The 18,760-nt window shown below is 38.5% G+C and overlaps 1 protein-coding gene across 3 annotated transcripts in view; it reads left to right on the top strand.

Annotated features, from left to right (window-relative positions):
- BUB1B (BUB1 mitotic checkpoint serine/threonine kinase B) overlaps positions 1-18,760 on the top strand; it is a 63,467-nt gene that overhangs the window by 26,026 nt on the left and 18,681 nt on the right. For all 3 annotated transcript variants that reach the window (XM_017867895.1, XM_017867901.1, XM_017867905.1), the window contains exons 6-14: positions 878-1,047; positions 2,646-2,860; positions 3,032-3,123; positions 11,219-11,448; positions 14,237-14,349; positions 14,864-14,979; positions 15,541-15,590; positions 17,030-17,090; positions 17,213-17,318. In XM_017867895.1, the coding sequence (XP_017723384.1) occupies positions 878-1,047; positions 2,646-2,860; positions 3,032-3,123; positions 11,219-11,448; positions 14,237-14,349; positions 14,864-14,979; positions 15,541-15,590; positions 17,030-17,090; positions 17,213-17,318 (1,153 nt within the window). The remainder of the gene's footprint in view (positions 1-877; positions 1,048-2,645; positions 2,861-3,031; positions 3,124-11,218; positions 11,449-14,236; positions 14,350-14,863; positions 14,980-15,540; positions 15,591-17,029; positions 17,091-17,212; positions 17,319-18,760) is intronic.

Raw genomic sequence — 18,760 nt, 5'->3', positions numbered from 1 at the left:
AAAAAAAAAAAAAAAAAAAAAACAAAAACAGGAAACAATCCTGCGTGGGTTGTTTCTTCAAGTTTTGACCCCTCTCCACAGTCTGTTTGCTTTTGTTGACTTTTCAGAGCCCTCAGTTAGTTGCTTTTTTTGTATATTGTCTACAGTTTTTGATCCTATCAGTGAGAGAGAGAGAGAGAAAAGGTATAGTGGGCATACTCCATCTTGGCCAGCACCTGCAATTTTTTCTGGGTTTTTTGGGGTTTTTTTACCCTTATGATAATACTTTTCAAGGCTGGTTGAATGAAGCAGTGGTAGGAATGGAGAATCTCTTCTGATAATACTTAAAACTGTGGCAGCAGCATAGGAAGTTTACTTTTCAAACTTCTGCCAGCTTTGCTAAAGTAAAATGTCATGTCATATGCAACTTCATTTCATATAGGTCAGGAGAAACTGTATATGTGCGTGTGTGCGCATGCACGTGTATAGAAAAAGACACTCAGTGATAAAATAGATGTGGCATAATGTTAACAATTGGTGGGTCCAGTTTTCTAATAAAAAGTTGGTGGAGAAACTCTAATCTTAATAAATTCTGTGATCTTAGTCTTAATAACCCTAACCTGATCCTCAGATCAACTTAATGGTGATTTTCAGAATAATTTAAATTGGTCAAACTTGGGCATTTAAAGGGAGAGTTAAATCATTCTAGCCAAAACTTTTCATGATCTTAAGGTGACTCTCTTTACTTCCGAGAGAATAAATATGTTCTTTGGGATATTTCTGCATTCTTCCCCCAGCCTATTCTTCTAATTTGTTTACTTTAACAAATTGGAAATTTAGAGTCTGGTAAAGTCGTGGTCACCTCACTAAAAGTTAGTTGTCCATTCTGCTGCTTTAGACAATTCCAAGCTCGAGTGTCTCGACAAACTCTGTTGGCACTTGAGAAAGAAGAAGAGGAGGAAGTTTTTGAGTCTTCTGTACCACAACGAAACACACTAGCAGAACTAAAGAGCAAAGGGAAAAAGACAGCAAGAGCTCCAATCATCCGTGTAGGAGGTGCTCTCAAGGGTAAGTTTGTTAAATGTTATTTCGGAAAACTGTTAGTTTCTAGTGGTAAAATCACATAAGTGGTAAACTCATGTAAGCAGATAATACATAAGTATACCTGTGGACACTGTTCTAGTTTGCTGAATACTGAGTAACACAAAGAAGGAAGTCAAAGGAGAGCTAATATTACAGTGTGCAGTAAAATCAAAATGCATCAGTAATTTTGTGTCTTAATTAAGAAAGACCTAATATTTAGGAAGCATCAAGATTTTCTGAGTTTGAATTGTAAGTTGAAAGAAGATATGAAGTAACATAGCAGGTGTTGTTAAAGTGAAACTTATGTATACCAAAGCCTCAGAGAATGATACTAATATGGTTAAGAATCCTGCCTTCAGAGCCCTTTGGGACCAGACATTAGACTCTCTGTATACCCAAAGATCAGCAATAATTTTGTTTTAATTAACATTGACTTTTTTTTTTTTTTAAGAGATAGGTTCTCGCTCTGTTGCCTGAAACGTGGTGGTGCAATCATAGCTCACCATAGCTTCAAACTCCTAGGCTCAAGCAGTCCTCTTGCCTCAGCCTCCCAAGTAGCTAGGATTTTAGGTGTGAGCCACTGCATCTGGACAACACTGACTATTTTTTTTTTTTTTTGAGACGGAGTCTCGCTCTGTTGCCGAGGCTGGAGTGCAGTGGCCAGATCTCAGCTCACTGCAAGCTCCGCCTCCCGGGTTCATGCCATTCTCCTGCCTCAGCCTCCCGAGTAGCTGGGACTACAGGTGCCCGCCACCTCGCCCAGCTAGTTTTTTGTATTTTTTAATAGAGACAGGGTTTCACCGTGTTAGCCAGGATGGTCTCGATTTCCTGACCTCGTGATCCACCCATCTCGGCCTCCCAAAGTGCTGGAATTACAGGCTTGAGCCACCACACCCGGCCTACACTGACTATTTTTTAGAGCAGTTTTAGGTTCATAGCAAAATCAACCAGAAGGTACAGAGAATAATAAGCTTTTATTTATTATATTTATAGCAGTTAGACATGTAAACCAGACTTTTTTTAAATCTCTTATTTCTTTCCTGGTATCAATTTATCAATAATCAGAATGTTGCTTGGTGATTCTAGAATTAGGATATAGAAAGTGTATGGTCCCAAAGGCTATTTTATCCAGATTGTGATGAAGCTTGGTTAATAACCAGCCCCACAACAGAGAAAACCCCTAATAAATGGGTTAATTTTGTATTCTCTAGTTCCAGTATATCTCTGGATATACTCCATTGAGAGAAAGTTTAAAACTGAAGAATAAAACTTAGGTTAGTTTCTGATAAAACTAGATAATGTTATAATGATGACTGAAGGAAGATATAGAATGTCTTTTTTGGAAATCTGTGAATAAAAGATGGGGGGTGACTGGAGGAGGGAAAAGAAGGCAGAATATAAGTAACAAAGAATGGATAAAACAATTCTATTTTTGATTTATTAAGTTTTTTTATTAAAAAAATTTTTTTTTCTGTTGTAGTGGAAATATTCTCCTTGAGTTGGGGAAGAATAGGTATACTTTATCTGTCATCTAAGTTAATAATGAAACATTTTACATGAAGTTTTAATATTTTTGCTCCTAGCTCCAAGCCAGAACAGAGGACTCCAAAATCCATTTCCTCAACAGATGCAAAGTAATAGTAGAATTACTGTTTTTGATGAAAATGCTGATGAGGCTTCTATAGCAGAGTTATCTAAGCCTGCAGTCGAGCCATGGATAGCACCTCCCGTGCCCAGGGCCAAAGAGAATGAGCTGCAAGCAGGCCCTTGGAACACAGGCAGGTCCTTGGAATACAGGGTAAGGACTCTTAGATCCAGTGCTTTGCTGACACAACAAAGACTTCACATTTAGAGTAGAGAAGTATTTTTACCATCTCTTTTAATTCCTCTTGAATATTTAGGCATGGTCTATATATGCTGTCTCAGAACATAAAACTATGGTAATTTTAGTTTTCTTCTTCATCTCCAGCCTCGTGGCAATACAGCGTCACTGATGGCTGTACCCGCTGTGCTTCCCAGTTTTACACCATATGTAGAAGAGACTGCACAACAGCCAGTTATGTGAGTGTGGTTTTTGGATATTTTGAAGTGAAAATTATTAGGGGTGGGCAGAGGCACCTATTCTACTTACCAGAGGCATTTTCTTCTTTGTGAAGATGAAAGTAACCAGGCCAGGTGCAATAGCTCACACCTATAATCCCAACACAGGTGGAAGCAGGAGGATCCGTAGAGCCTAGGTGTTCAAGACCAGCCTGGGCAGCCTAGTGAGACCCTGTCTCTATTTATTAGGAAATAGTAACCAAAGTTTTGTATATCCTTTGTGTTTGTATTCCTTTGAGTATGTTAGGGTTAAAAGACCGTTTGTTAATATTTTATTAAGGAATAAACTTATTAATTAGGTTTATATTTTCATTACTGAATATTGCTTTAGGAAAATTAATGGTGGCTATTCTGGAAGATGGATTGAACACAGATAAATAAGCTATTGGAATGGTTCAGGCAAGGATATTAGGGGCGGTATTTGGGCAGGGTAGTGGTAATGAAAGGAGAAGGGAGCATGGATGGGAGAGGCTTCAGCAGTAAGTTCGAAGATTTGTCTGATGGGATAATGGGGATGTAGGGAAAAGATAATGTGATTTAAGTGAGACGTTCTCATTTTGTCATTGATAGTAATGAGAAATGATGATAGTTTTCCCTCTTATCCTGCTTTTCCTTCTGGATATATTTTCCCCTTTCTTCCTAATCCTTAGCATTTCTGTTTTAAGAAAAGTATAGTAGCTGGTGGTTAAATAAATAAGTCAGCAAGCCAGCCTGAGATTTAGTCTAATGCTTAACATTGCCTAGTTCTTTTTTTTTTTTGAGATGGAGTCTCACTCTGTCGCCCAGACTGGAGTGCAGTGACGTGATCTCGGCTCACTGCAAGCTCCACCTCCCGGGTTCATGCCATTCTCCTGCCTCAGCCTCCCAAGTAGCTGGGACTACAGGCGTCCACTACCATGCCTGGCTAATTTTTTGTATTTTTGGTAGAGACGGGGTTTCACCGTGTTAACCAGGATGGTCTCGATCTCTTGACCTCATGATCCACCCACCTCGGCCTCCCATAGTGCTGGGATTACAGGTGTGAGCCACTGCACCCACCCTATTTTTAGTTTTTCCGTTACTATGGAGGATGAAGTGGGAGGATTTTTTGTACCCAGGAGTCCATGGCTGCAGTGAGCCAGGGTCACACCACTGTACTCCAGCCTAGGCAACAGATCCAGATCCTGTCTCTAAAAATGAAATAAAATAATAAAATAAAAGTTAAGAACTTTCACCTTTGGCATATCCAAATCACCAGCAGCACTACTCTCGTCCTTTGGGACCATTATTAAGTATAATAAGGGTTACTTGAGCACAAGAACTGCAATGCTGGGACAGCTGATCTGATAAGAGTCAGCTACTAAGTGACTCTTAGTAGCTGTGGATGCTAAACAAAAGGATGATTCACATCCTAGGTGGAACAAAATGGGAGTATATGGGATTTCATCAGGATGGTCAGTGTAATGTTTGTTTTTATTTTTTGAGACCGAGTCTCACTCTGTTGCCCAGGCTGGAGTGCAGTGGTGCCATCGTGGCTCACTGCAACCTCAGCCTCCTGGGTTCAACCAATTCTTGTGCCTCAACCTCCCGAGTAGCTGAGATTACAGGCTTGTGCCATCACATCCAGCTAATTTCTGTGTTCATAGTAGAGACGGAGTTTTGCCATATTGCCCAGGCTGGTCTCGAACTCTTGGGCTCAATGATCCACCCGACCAACTCAGCATCCCAAAGTGCTGAGATTACAGGCATGGGCCACTGTGCCTGGCCAGAATGACTTGTAATTTAAAACTGATGAATTATTTCTGGAATTTTTCACTTAATATTTTTGGACCACCATTGACCATAGATAACTGAAACTGCTGAAAGTGAAACCATGAGTAAGGAGAAACTACTCTATTTGGTTTTTTATTGTTGAGTTTAAGAGTCCTTTAGGTATTCTAGATACAAGTTCTTATCAGATACATGATTTGCAAATATTTTCTCCCATTCTGGGTTGTCATTTTATTTTCTCAGTGATCTCTTTTGAAGACCAAAAGTTATTTAAAATTTTGATGAAATGCAATATATCTGTTTTTTATCTCTAAAAATAAGATTTTGAGATAAAAAACTCTAAGCTTTCGGTGTCATATCTTAGAAGGCTCTGACTAATCCAAAGTCATGAAGATTTACTTCTATACATTTTCTTCTAGGAGCTTTATAGTTTTAGCTCTTATATTTAGGTCTGTGATCCATTCTTAGCTAATTTTTGTATATGGTATAAGGAAGGAGTCCAAATTCATTTTTCTCCATGTAGATATCCAGTGGTCCCAGCACCACTTGTTGAAGACTACTCTTTTGCCATTGAATGGTCTTGGCACTCTTGTTGAAATATCAGTTGACCGAAATGTATGAATTTATTTCTAGACTCTTAATTCTATTCCATTTATCTATTTGTCTATCCTTATGTCAATACCACACAATCTTTTTTTTTCCCCCACACAATCTCGATTACTGTAGATTTGTAGTAACTTGAAATTGAGAAGGATGAATCCAACTTCGTTCCTCTTTTTGAAGATTGTTTTGACTGTTCTGATTCCCTTGTAATTCCTTATCAATTTTAAGATTAGCCTGTCAATTTCTGCAGAAAAACCAGCTGGAATTTTGATAGGGATTCTGTTGAATCTGTAGGTTAAGTTAATGAATATTGACATCTTAAAAATTATTTTTTTTTTTTTTGAGACGGAGTCTCGCTCTGTCGCCCAGGCTGGAGTGCAGTGGCCGGATCTCAGCTCACTGCAAGCTCCGCCTCCCAGGTTCACGCCATTCTCCTGCCTCAGCCTCCCGAGTAGCTGGGACTACAGGCGCCCGCCACCTCACCCGGCTAGTTTTTTGTATTTTTTAGTAGAGACGGGGTTTCACCGTGTTAGCCAGGATGGTCTCGATCTCCTGACCTCGTGATCCGCCCGTCTCGGCCTCCCAAAGTGCTGGGATTACAGGCTTGAGCCACCGCGCCCGGCAACATCTTAAAAATATTAAGTCTTCTGGTCCATGAACATGGGATGTCTTTCCAGTTATGTATATCTTTAAATTCTTTCAATGTTTTGTAGGTTTCAGAATACAAGTTTTGCACTTCTTTTTCTTTAATTAATAGACTTTATTTTTAGGGCAGTGTTAGGTTTGCAGAAAAATGCGGTTGAAAGCACAGAGAGTTCCCATATACTCCCTCCCCACCCCTCAACCCTGTGCACAGTTTTTCCTATTACTAACATCATACATGAGTATGGTACATTTGTTATAATTGATGAACCAATATTGATACATTATTATTGGTTAAAGTTCTTTGTTTACATTAGGATTCACTCTAATGTGTTTTACAGTTCTGTGGGTTTTAACAAACGCATAAATGTTATATATCCATCATTACGGTGTCATTCAGAATAGTTTCATTGTCCCAGAAATCCCTGTGCTCCATTTGTTCATCCCTTTCTCTCTCTCCCCAAATCCCTGGGAACTATTGATCTTTTCATTGTCTTTATAGTTCTGCCCTTTCCAGAAAGTCATGTAGTTGGAATCATAGTATAGGTAGCCTTTTCAATCTGGCTCCTTCCACTTAACAATAAGGTTCCTCTGCATCTTCTTCTGGCACAATACCTCATTTATAGTGCTGAATGATATTCCATTGTATAGAAGTGCCACGATTTGTTTATCTATTCACCCACAGGAGGTCATTCTGGTGACATACAAGTTTTAGCAACTATGAATAAGGTTGCTATAGACATTCATGTGCAGGTTTGTTTGCTTGTTTGTTTGTTTTAAATAGTCTTGTTCTTTCACCTACAGTAGCATGATCCTGGCTCACTGCAGTCCTGACTCCTGAACTCAAGTGATCCTCCCACCTCGTCCTGCCTAGTGGCTGGGACTACAGATGCATGCTACCATGGCTGGCTTTTTTTTTTTTTTAAGACAGAGTCTCACTTTGTTGCCCAGCCTGGTCTTGAACTCCTGGGATCAAGTGATCCTCCTGCCTCAGCCTCCCAAAGCACTGGGATTACAGGCATGAGCCACCACACCCAGCCAGGTTTTTGTGCAGACATAAGTTTTTAACTCATTTGGCTGGATTGCATAATAAGACTAATTTTAGCTTTGTAGAAATGTGCCAAGTTATTTTTCAAAGTAGCTATACTGTTTTGCATTCCTACCACAAATGAATGAGAGCTTCTATTGTTCCACATCCTTGGCAGCATTCAGTGTCATCAGTATTTTAGATTTTAACCATTCTAATGCGTGTGCAGCAGTATCTTATTGTTTTAATTTGCAATTCCTTAATGACATGGGAAGCATCTTTTCATATGCTTATCATCTATATATATATCTTATATACTTTTTTAGAGACAGTGTTCTAAAAATATATATTATAAATATATAAAATATATAATATGTAATATATAAAATAGCTGGGATATATTAAAATATATAATATATAATTTTCCCCTTAGAGACAGTGTCGTCACTCTGTTGCCCAGGCTGGGCTCAAGTAATCACTCCTGCCTTATCCACCCTGGTAGCTGGGCTACCAGGTGCATGCCACCACGCCTGGCTAATTTTTTTTTTTTTTTTTTGAGATGGCCGTCGCCCAGGCTGGGAGTGCAGTGGCCAGATCTCAGCTCACTGCAAAGCTCCGCCTCCCTGGGTTTACGCCATCCTCCCCCGCCTCAGCCTCCGAGTAGCTGGGACTAACGGCGCCCGCCACCAACGACCGCTAGTTTTTTGTATTTTTTTTAGTAGATAACCGGGGTTTCACCGTGTTAAGCCAGGATGGTCAAACAATCTCCTGACCTCCGTGATCCGCCCATTCTTGGCCTCAACAGTTGCCTGGGAATAACAGGCTTGAGCCACCGGGCCCGGCCCTAATTTTTTTTTTTTTTTTTTTTTTTGAGAGCGGAGTCCTCGCTGTGTCGCCCAGGCTGGAGTGCAGTGGCCCGAACTCTCAGCTCACTGCAAGCCTGTCTCCCGGGTTTACGCCATTCTCCTGCCTAGCCTCCCGAGTAGCCAGGACTACAGGCGCCCGCCACTCGCCCGGCTAGTTTTTTTTGTATTTTTAAGTAGAGACCGGGTTTCACCATCGTAGCCAGGATGGGTCTCGATCTCCTGAACTCGTGATCCGCCCGTCTCGGCCTCCCAAAGATTTACATGGTTTGAGCCACCCGCGCCCGGCCCTAATTTTGTTTTTTAAAGACAGGGTCTCAGCCATGTTGGCGTCGGAAGTTCGCCAACATGGCAAAAGCCCATCTCTACTAAAAATACAAAAATTAGCCAGGCCTGGTGGCCCCGGCGCCTGTAATCCCAGCTACTCGGGAGGCTGAGGCAGGAGAATTGCTTGAACCTGGGAGGCGGAGGTTGCAGTGAGCTGCGATCGTGCCATTGCACTCCAGCCTGGGTGACAAGAGCAAGATTCTGTCTCAAAAGAAAAAAAAAAGACAGGATCTTACTGTATTGCCCAGGCTGGTCTTGAACTCCTGGCCTCAAGTGATCCTCCTGCCTCAGCCTCACGAAGTGCTGGAATTACAGGCCACTGTGCCCAGCCTCCATCTATATGTCTTCTCTCACTTCCTTATTTTAAATTTATTGTGAAATATTTTACTGTTTTTGAAGCTATAGTAAATAGAATTGTTTTCTTAATTTCATTTTCTTTTTTCCCTTTCTTTACATGCTGCCTTGAGATGAGATTAATTTTCTTTTCAGATTGTTCATTGCAAATGGATAAAATACATTGATTTTTGTATACTGATCTTGTATTCTTTGACTTTGATGAACTCGTTTGTTATCTAAGACCATATCTTCTGCAAAAAGAGATCGTTTTGCTTCTTCCTTTCCCATCTGGACTCCTTTTATTTGTTTCTCTTGCCTAATAGCCTTGACTAGAACTTCTAGTACAATGTTGTATAAAAGTGACAAGAATGGACATCCTTGTCTTGTTCCTGATCTTAGGGGGAAAGCATCTAGCCTTTCACCATGAAGTATGATGTTAGTATGGGTTTTTCATAGATGTCCTCTAGCAGGCTGAGCAAGTTGGGGAAACTTTTTAAGCATGTAAATGCTTGGACCCTACCATTACAGCTTTTGATTCACTGAGTCTGGAAAGGACCGGTATCTTTAGTTGTAGAAAGGTATATAAGAAAATAAAAGGTATGTAGGTTATTCTGATCCACAGGGTTGAAAATATCTGCTGTATCATGGTTGAAGTATCTTATACTTCATTCTTTTAAAATCTATGCTACCACTCTGATTCTTCCCCCTCAGCTGAGCACCTTGGACTTAATATTATTGAGTTCCTAATGCTATATTCTTAACTCTAATTCTTTTGGATACTAAACCATGAAAAATGGTTTGTATTGCATAGATTAACTTATTTTTTTATATACTGGGTATCATTAGGATATGGTATTAAGATTTATTTTCACCTATAAATAATATAAGCTACTTGATTATCCCACTTATGGCTAATTTCCTTCCTTGTCATAGCAGAGGTGGTACTCAGAGCATAATTTTATTTTCCTTTTTCTTAAATTTCAATAGGTTTTGGAGAACAGGTGGTGTTTGGTTACACAAATAAGTTACTTAGTGGTAATTTCTGAAATTTTGGTGCACCCGTCACCCGAGCAGTGTACACTGTACCCGATGTGTAATCTTTTTACCCTTATTCCCCCGAATCCTCAGAGTCCACTGTATCATTTTTATGCCTTTATGTCCTTATAGCTTAGCTCCCACTTATGAGTGAGAATATATGATGTTTGGTTTTCCATTCCTCAGTTACCTCACTTAGAATAATGGTCTCCAATTCCATCCAGATTGCTTCAAATGCCATTATTTTGTTCCTTTTTATGGCTGAGTAGTATTTCATGGTAGATATATACCACATTTTCTTTATCCACGCATTGATTGATGGGCATTTGGGCTGGTTCCATATTTTTGCAGTTGCGAATTGTGCTGCTAAAACATACATATGCAAGTATCTTTTTCATATAATGACTTCTTTTCTTCTGGGTAGATACCCAGGAGTGGGATTGCTGGATCGAATGGTGGATCTACTTTTAGTTCCTTAAGGAATCTCCACACTGTTTTCCATAGTGGTTGTACAAATTTACATTCCCCCCAACAGTGTAAATGTGTTCCCATTTCACCACATTCATGCCAGTATCTATTATTTTTTGATTTTTTGATTATGGCCATTCTCACAGGAGTAAGGGGGTATCGCATTGTGGTTTTGATTTGCATTTCCCTGATGATTAGTGATGTTAAACTTTTTTCATATGCTTGTTGGCCATTTGTATATCTTTTGAAAATTATCTATATATGCCCTTAGCCCAATTTTTGATGGGATTGTTTGTTTTTTTCTTGCTGATTTGCTTGAGTTCCCTGTAGATTCTGAATATTAGTCGTTTGTCTAGATGCATAGATGGCGAAGATTTTCTCCCACTCTTGGGTGGTCTGTTTACTCTGCTGATTATTCCTTTTGCTGTGCAGAAGCTTTTTAGTTTAGTTTAGTCCCATCTAATTATCTTTGTTTTTCTTGCATTTGCTTTTGGGTTCTTGGTCATGAGGTCTTTACCTAAGCCAATGTCTAGAAGGGTTTTTCCAATGTTATCTTCTAGAATTTTTATGGTTTCAAATCTTAGATTTAATTAAGTCTTTGATCCACCTTGAGTTGATTTTTTGTATAACATGAGAGAGGAGACTCCAGTTTCATTCTCCTACATGTGGCTTGCCAATTATCCCAGCACCATTTGTTGAATAGGGTATCTTTCCCCACTTTACATTTTTGTTTGCTTTGTCAAAGATCAGTTGACTGTGAGTATTTCGCTTGATTTCTGGGCTCTCTATTCTGTTCCATTGGTCTATATGCCTGTTTTTATACCAGTATTATGATGTTTTGGTGACTATGGCCTTACAGTGTAGTTTGAAGTCAGGTAATATAATGCCTCCAGATTTGCAGAACATAATTATTGATGGCCCTTGTGAATTATTTTTAGTTTATTTTATCAATCTTATTTTTTTTTTATTTTTACCCATATGAATAATAGTAATTTTGCTTCTTTAGGACGCCATGTAAAATTGAACCTAGTATAAACCACATCCTCAGCACCAGAAAGCCTGGAAAGGAAGAAGGAGATCCTCTACAAAGGGTTCAGAGCCATCAGCAAGCATCTGAGGAGAAGAAAGAGAAAATGATGTATTGTAAGGAGAAGATTTATGCAGGAGTGGGGGAATTCTCCTTTGAAGAAATCCGGGCTGAAGTTTTCCGGAAGAAATTAAAAGAGCAAAGGGAAGGTGTGTGTAATTCAAGTTTGTGAAAAGGACTTGACTTAGTTGTGTGAAGGTTGAGCTGATCTATTACGTCTGAAGAAAACTAACCTTATACTTTGCACCTTTATGTGATATTTCTATGGTTGTACTGTTTCTTTCTGTGTATCAGCCAACCTCCCATTGCTGCCTTCCACGAGAACTCCTTGAGGTGTGGGGGTACTGAGTATATTTAGAAGTAAAGGAAGAAGTTCTGAACTGTGTGAACAATTTATGTTCCCCAATACAATAAGCAGGCGGCTATGATCCCTGACATGCAATATATGTACATTCCATGCATCCCTATTAAGTACTTTTCCTAATGCTATTGCTTGAAATATTCCACTTTACCTTTGATATTTTGTCTGAAATTTCTCCAAGAGCTTATTTAGATTAACCTGTTAGGTCACACTGCAATGATTTAGATTATGGATATTCATATTTTTTAAAGACATTATAAATTAAAGAAAAATGTTTAAAAATTGAGATATGGGAATTTTTGGGAAACAGGAAACAGTTCTGATTCTGGAGCCTTGAGTACTTGAAGGCAAGAGGCAGGGCAGAATGGGCTGGAAAGTAGGGAAGTAAGGCATGTGGGGCTTAACGCATGACAAGGTGAAGGAGAGTAAAGAAGGGTACAGAAAATGAGGTAGGGGAGGGTCCACTTCCATTTAGACATTTCTTATTAGGATCTGTAAGGAGAAAGTAATGTTTCTTTTATACATGGATATGCAGAATAACCTACTAATATAGCTCAGCTCTCTTAAGAGGATGTAGTGTTTGTGGGGTTAGCTGGGAAACTTAACCATCACTTAAACTTTGAGGAGCAATCTTTTCTGAGTTCCAGGTGGCAACTTTGGTAAAGCAGACTGTTAGTAAGTTTGGAAGTGTTTTCATTTGTTACACTAATTAGTGTCATCCAAGATTGTCAAAAGTGCTCTGGGTTCAAATTGAACCTGTGTGTCTAGGTAGGAGAGAGGGATAGTTGCAAAGCAAGGTGTTAGTTGAGTAAGGGTTTTAGAAAAGGAGAACCACTCCAGCAAAGAAATAGGCTAGAAGGGTGGCCAAATATGAACCAGAAAAGGAACTAGGTATCTAGATAAAAACTGTTTCGTAAGGGAAAAGCTTAGTCTGTACCAGGTATATAGAAGGAAAATGAAAGTCCATTTTAGGGCTGAGCATAGTGACTCACACCTGTAATTCCAGCACTTTGGGGAAAAAAAGACCAGCCTGGGCAACATGGTGAATTTTCATTTCTGTGGGAAAAAGAAAAAGTACATTTTGTTTTCAACTAGCCAAAGAAGGACCTACTCTAGATTAGATGAGATTTAATTAGGAATAAGAAGGCACTGACCTCTGAGAATTTTTTAATACTCATTTCTGTTGTGTTTTTTTGTTTTGTTTTGTTTTTTTGTTTTTTTTAAATAGACGGGGTCTCCCTGTGTTGCCCAGGCTGGTCTCAAACTCCTGGGCTCAAGTTATCCTCCCACCTTGGCCTTTCAAAGTGCTGGGATTATAGGCATGAGCTACCATGCAGATCTTTATAATACTCATTTCTCAGCTGGTCTCTGAATCTATTTCATGAGCTTATATAAATTCCCATCTGTGTATAAGTTTGTACCCTTATATAAATCCTCATTTCAATAAATGTGGTTTCTAGTTACTGTCAAAAACTGGCTTCGAAGACTTGCTAACAACTACTTACTCTCAGGGAAGAATACAAGAAAAGAAGAAGCCATAATCAGGGCCTACACAAAGGTTGTTTTTCTTTGCATTGCACTTCCAAATCATTTTTTCCCTCTTCTTTCAAAAACTCTAGCTTCTTTCAGATTTCTATCCTCTAATTCTTTTCTATTTCCTGAGCCTCCTTAGTGTACTCACCTCAGACTTTTCAGTTACACCCCATCATTCATTAATTGACTAATAAGCACATGGCTCACTATCTATGCCTCTTTACCCTAACCTGCAAAACCCTGCATGACCAAGCATGGTAGCATGTGCCTGTAGTCCCAGCTACTCAGAAAAGTGAGGCAGAAGGATTGAACCAGAAGTTTGAGACCAGCCTGAGCAATATAGCAAGACCTCATCTCCAAAAACAAACAAAACCCCATGTGACTTAGCCTTTGCCTACCTCTCCAACCCCATCTTTTTCTATTCACCCTCTTACTATGCTGCAACCACACTGAACTTCCTTTGGATTCTTAGACACAGTGGTCTTTTCCTGCATTAGGGCCTTTGTGCCACCTAGTTGGTTAGCCTAGAATCTTACCCCAGAACTTTGGCCCCTTATCATTTAAGTTACAGCGTAATAATGTCACTTTATCAGAATGATCTTCCCTGATCACTGGTCTTAAGTAGCCCTCCCTTGACCTCCATCTGTCTACCCAGTCACACATTCTCACATCATCTATTTTATTCTTTTTCTAAACTGATTTTCTTGTGTGTGTGTTTCCCCCAAATTTGATTGTTAGCATCACATAACCAAAGACTTTGTATTATGTACCACTGAAACCTAAGTACTCAGAGTTGTGCTTGGCACATAGTAGGTATTCAGTATTTTTTTCCTTTTAGTAGAAACCTGTGTTGTTCAAAGGTATTCTATTTTTTTATTGAATGGATAAATAGAGGCCTAGACCACAAGTTGAGGACCTTGTTCCACTTAAATCCTTTTCATTTGTATTAGTAACATGTGTTGAGGAGATGAGCTCCAAAGGCAGTTTTGCACAGAATGAGTTACTATGAGGAATAATACCTCAAGCAGCTTTACTGTTTCTAGCCGAGCTATTGACCAGTGCAGAGAAGAGAGCAGAAATGCAGAAACAGATTGAAGAGATGGAGAAGAAGCTAAAAGAAATCCAGACTACTCAGCAAGAAAGAACAGGTGATCAGGTAATTTTTCTTTTTTCAATACACAAAACTAAAATTTATTGAAACAAACTTAAACATTGTAAAATATAGAAGGTTAAAATCCTCCCAACCCCATTTAGAGTTTCTGGTAGCTTCCTAGCTGTTAGTAGCAGGAAAGTTGAGCGGGAAAGTAATTTAACAGGTGACTTCAAATAGAATTTGTGGCATGTGAAATAAGTGGTGCAGTTTATTGACTTCTTAGTTATACTCCAAATCATTATGTTGTTAATTCTGGCTCAAGCTTTTATTCTAGCTATGTTCCATTAAAATGGGATTGCCTAAAGAAATTTACTATATGCCTGGCACTGCTCAGTTGAGTACCACTGTACCAGTTTAGAGTAGGAATATAAATTATTGGAAATGACTTTTGTGGTATACTCATCTTATCTTGTTAGTGGATGTCTAGGGAAAGAGTAAAGTAAAGCTAATGTTAGAGCTTGAAAATAGTATTTTCTGGGTGGGAGGGACATTGATTTTGTTTATTTAATGCAAACAGCAAGAAGAGACGATGCCTACAAAGGAGACAACTAAACTGCGAATTGCTTCCGACTCTCAGGAAATGCCAGGAATGACTCTATCCAGTTCTGTTTGTCGAGTAAACTCTTGTGCCAAGTAAGATTACATTGATGGAAGGGACAGTGCCTATAGGAGGGCATTTAGAAACAACCCTCGACTCTCTAGTGCCTTGAAGTCTCTTATAGTATTGAGACATGGTTTTTATAAGTCTCTGTCACAACATAAGCTTTGATTCTGATTAGGGAGGACAGAGCATTGACTATTTTCCACTGAAGAAACGTGTTTCTTATAGAAACAAATACATATAATGTTTTTAAAAATCAAAATCACCCATTTCTACTATCAAGAGATGACTACCATTAACACTGTTCTGTCTTTTCTTTTGTGTTGTATTTTGTTTTGTTTTATAAAATGTCAGCTTACCATTTTGTAATCTGCTTATACTATTAATGCAACTTGACATCTCTTATCAAATATATTTCTGCAACATTTTTGACAACCAAAGGTTCCATCTTCTTTAAGAGAATTTGGATTGACAGTAATAATTTATCTTAGAGTAAATATTATATTTAATGGAAAAACCTCTTGGACTTTTAAAAACTAAACAGTTCTTTCTGTGGGTATCGAGCACATGATTTAAAACAAGTTTCTTCACAGAGAAACTTCACTTGCAGAGAACATTTGGCAGGAACAACCTCATTCTAAAGGTGAGTCGTATTTGACAACTTTGAGAAGAGCTTGCTGATAACAAATGTGTTATGTAATAAATGGTAAATATTTTTATTATGATAAAGGGATTGAAAGAAAGAGGGGAACTAGGATGCTAGGAATTTAGTGTAGGCATATGCTTTATGATAGGAAAGACACTTGAAAGAGTTTTTCTTTAAAGATTCCTCAGTGTTTCAAAATATTTGGTTTAATTGTAATTTTAAATTTACACTAACCACCAAATCTTATACTTTAGTTACTGTACACTAAACAGCAAAGACACCAAGGAAGGTGTTTCTTTTCAGGGAAAAAAAAAAAAATTTGAAGCTATTTTATATTCAAATTGGTTTTCTTTTCTTCAGAACATGTTAAAAGTGGTGAAACATGGATATCTACTTGTAAATGGCTTTGCAAAAATAAAAATAAAAAACATTAAAATCTAATTAAACCTCTGTTTCTAACCAACAATTTATTGGAAATGTAAAGCATGGAGGAACATTGTTAACAACATAGGGGGGTGAAATTGGCAAAATCCAGCATTATGGGGCTAGCAACCCAGTTTGTTGAACAAAAATTCCCCCCAAAACTCTATAGAATAAAAGAGATTTAAGAGGCATTTGAACAATCACAGTATACGGATCTTAACTCTGCATTCCCAATTCAAACAGACTTTTTAAAAAAATTATTTATTTATATTTTTTTGAAACTGAGTCTCACTCCGACACCCAGGCTGGAGTGCAGTGGCGCGATCTCAGCTCATTACAAATTCTGCCTCCCGGGTTCATGCCATTCTCCTGCCTCAGCCTCCTGACTAGCTGGGACTACAGGCGCCCACCACCACATCCCCCTGATTTTTTTTTTTTTTTTTTTTTTTTTTTTTTTTTTTTTGTATTTTTAGTAGAGACAGGGTTTCATCATATTAGCCAGGATGGTCTCGATCTCCTGACCTCGTGATCCGCCCACCTTGGCCTCCCAAAGTGCTGGGATTACAGGCGTGAGCCACTGCGCCCGGCCAAAACATTTTTTTAATTAGTAGAATATGAAACTTCTGACTGGACATTAGATATTCATAAATTGCTCATTTTATAGGTAGGTATCATGTTTTGGGATTGGGATTTTAAAACAGCCTCTTTTAGAAATATGTACGGAAATATTTGCAGTTAAAATGACATGTCTGGAATTTGGTTTAAAATAATCCTATTGGGTTGGGTTTGGGGAGTAGTGACAGTGGTAGGGAATCTAAATGGAACAAGATCATCTATGTTTAGGTAATTGTTAAATTGTTTAATGACCTTTTATATGTTTGAAGTTTTTGTTATTAAAAAAACAGATTGCCTTCCTGCTTTCAAACAACACAAAATATTGATTAATTTTTCTGGTTGTCTTGAAGAGTAAAGCATTTACTCCTAGAGTATGTATCTAGTCTCTCTTTCTCTAGGTCCCAGTATACCTTTCTCCATTTTTGATGAGTTTCTTCTTTCAGAAAAGAAGAATAAAAGGTTCGTTGTTTGTTTGTTTTTTGTTTTTTTTTAACTTAAGAATTTTCTGTTATTATAAGTGAGGATAAATTAGGGGCTACTGTTATGAAAAAAATTGCTAAGTGAGGTATGTCTTTTTCCAGTCCTCCTGCAGATCCCCCACGAGTTTTAACTCAACGAAGACCCCTTGCAGTTCTCAAAACCTCAGAAAGCATCACCTCAAATGAAGATGTGTCTCCAGATGTTTGTGTAAGGAGCAGTATCCTTAAGTTAATGTAAACGGGCTAGTGGATTGTTTATTCAAATCCACAAAAGCTTAAGGTTAAAGTTGAAACCACTGACTTGAATATTAAGCACATGAAAAGATGCTCAGTATTATTACTCAACAGGGAAATGCAAATCAAAACCACAGTGAGATACTACTTTATATCCACTAGGTTAGCTATAATAAAAAATTATGCACAATAACAAGTGTTGACAAAGTTGTGGAGAAATTAGAACATACATTACTGGTGGGAATGTAAAATGGTGTAGCCACTTTGGAAAACAGTTTGGCGGCTCTTTAAAATGTTAAACACAGTTACCATACGATCCCGCAGTTCTGTGCCTAGGTATATACTCAGAATAATTGAAAACACATGTTGACACAAAAAATTTGTACACAAATGTTCATAGCTGTATTACTCATGATAGTGGAAACAACCCCAAATGTCCATCAACTGATGAATGGATAAACAAAATGTTGTATATCCATACCATGAAATATTATTTGGCTATAAAAAGGAATGAAGAGGCCGGGCGCGGTGGCTCAAGCCTGTAATTCCAGCACTTTGGGAGGCCGAGACGGGCGGATCACGAGGTCAGGAGATCGAGACCATCCTGGCTAACATGGTGAAACCCCATCTCTACTAAAAAATACAAAAAACTAGCCGGGCGAGGTGGCAGGCGCCTGTAGTCCCAGCTACTCGGGAGGCTGAGGCAGGAGAATGGCGTAAACCCGGGAGGCGGAGCTTGCAGTGAGCTGAGATCCGGCCACCGCACTCCAGCCTGGGCAACAGAGCGAGACTCCGTCTCAAAAAAAAAAAAAAAAAAAAAGGAATGAAGTACTAATACATGTCACAACATAGGTGAATCTTGAAAATATTTTGTCAAGTGAATGAAACCAGATACAAAGACCACATATTATATGATCTCATTTTCATGAAATATCCAGAATAGGCAAAGGTATGGATTGAAGTTTTCCAGGGGATTAGGGAGAGGGTGGTGGAGAGTGACTGCTAATGGGTATGGGGTTTCTTTTTGGAGTGATGAAAGTATTCTGGAATTAGAATTCCAGAATACTGGAATTCTCAGATAATTCTGATACAGTTAGTCTACTGACTGCTATGAAAAGACAGTGATGTAAGAGTAATTGATTACATACTGTGTTCTGGAGTATACCACCAGAGAACATGATTAACAGGCTAGACTTGGATGCAGTGGTTCTAGATTCCACTGTTCAAGGATACGCTTATTTGTTAAAGGAGTCCAACTTCATCTACCTTTTTTTTTTTTTAACCAATGTTTTACTTGAATTTTGTTACTAGGTACCTAAAATGTCTAAGCTACTAGGGCTATAAATAGTATTTGCATAAAATATATAGATTATAAACATCTATTTTACTTTAATCATATATATAAATACATATATA

This window comes from Rhinopithecus bieti, unplaced genomic scaffold, assembly GCF_001698545.2.
Source record: "Rhinopithecus bieti isolate Rb0 unplaced genomic scaffold, ASM169854v2 scaffold_115, whole genome shotgun sequence".
Lineage (NCBI taxonomy): Eukaryota > Metazoa > Chordata > Mammalia > Primates > Cercopithecidae > Rhinopithecus > Rhinopithecus bieti.
Note: the sequence above shows the minus strand (reverse complement) of the source record. Positions and strands in the feature narration are given on the sequence as shown.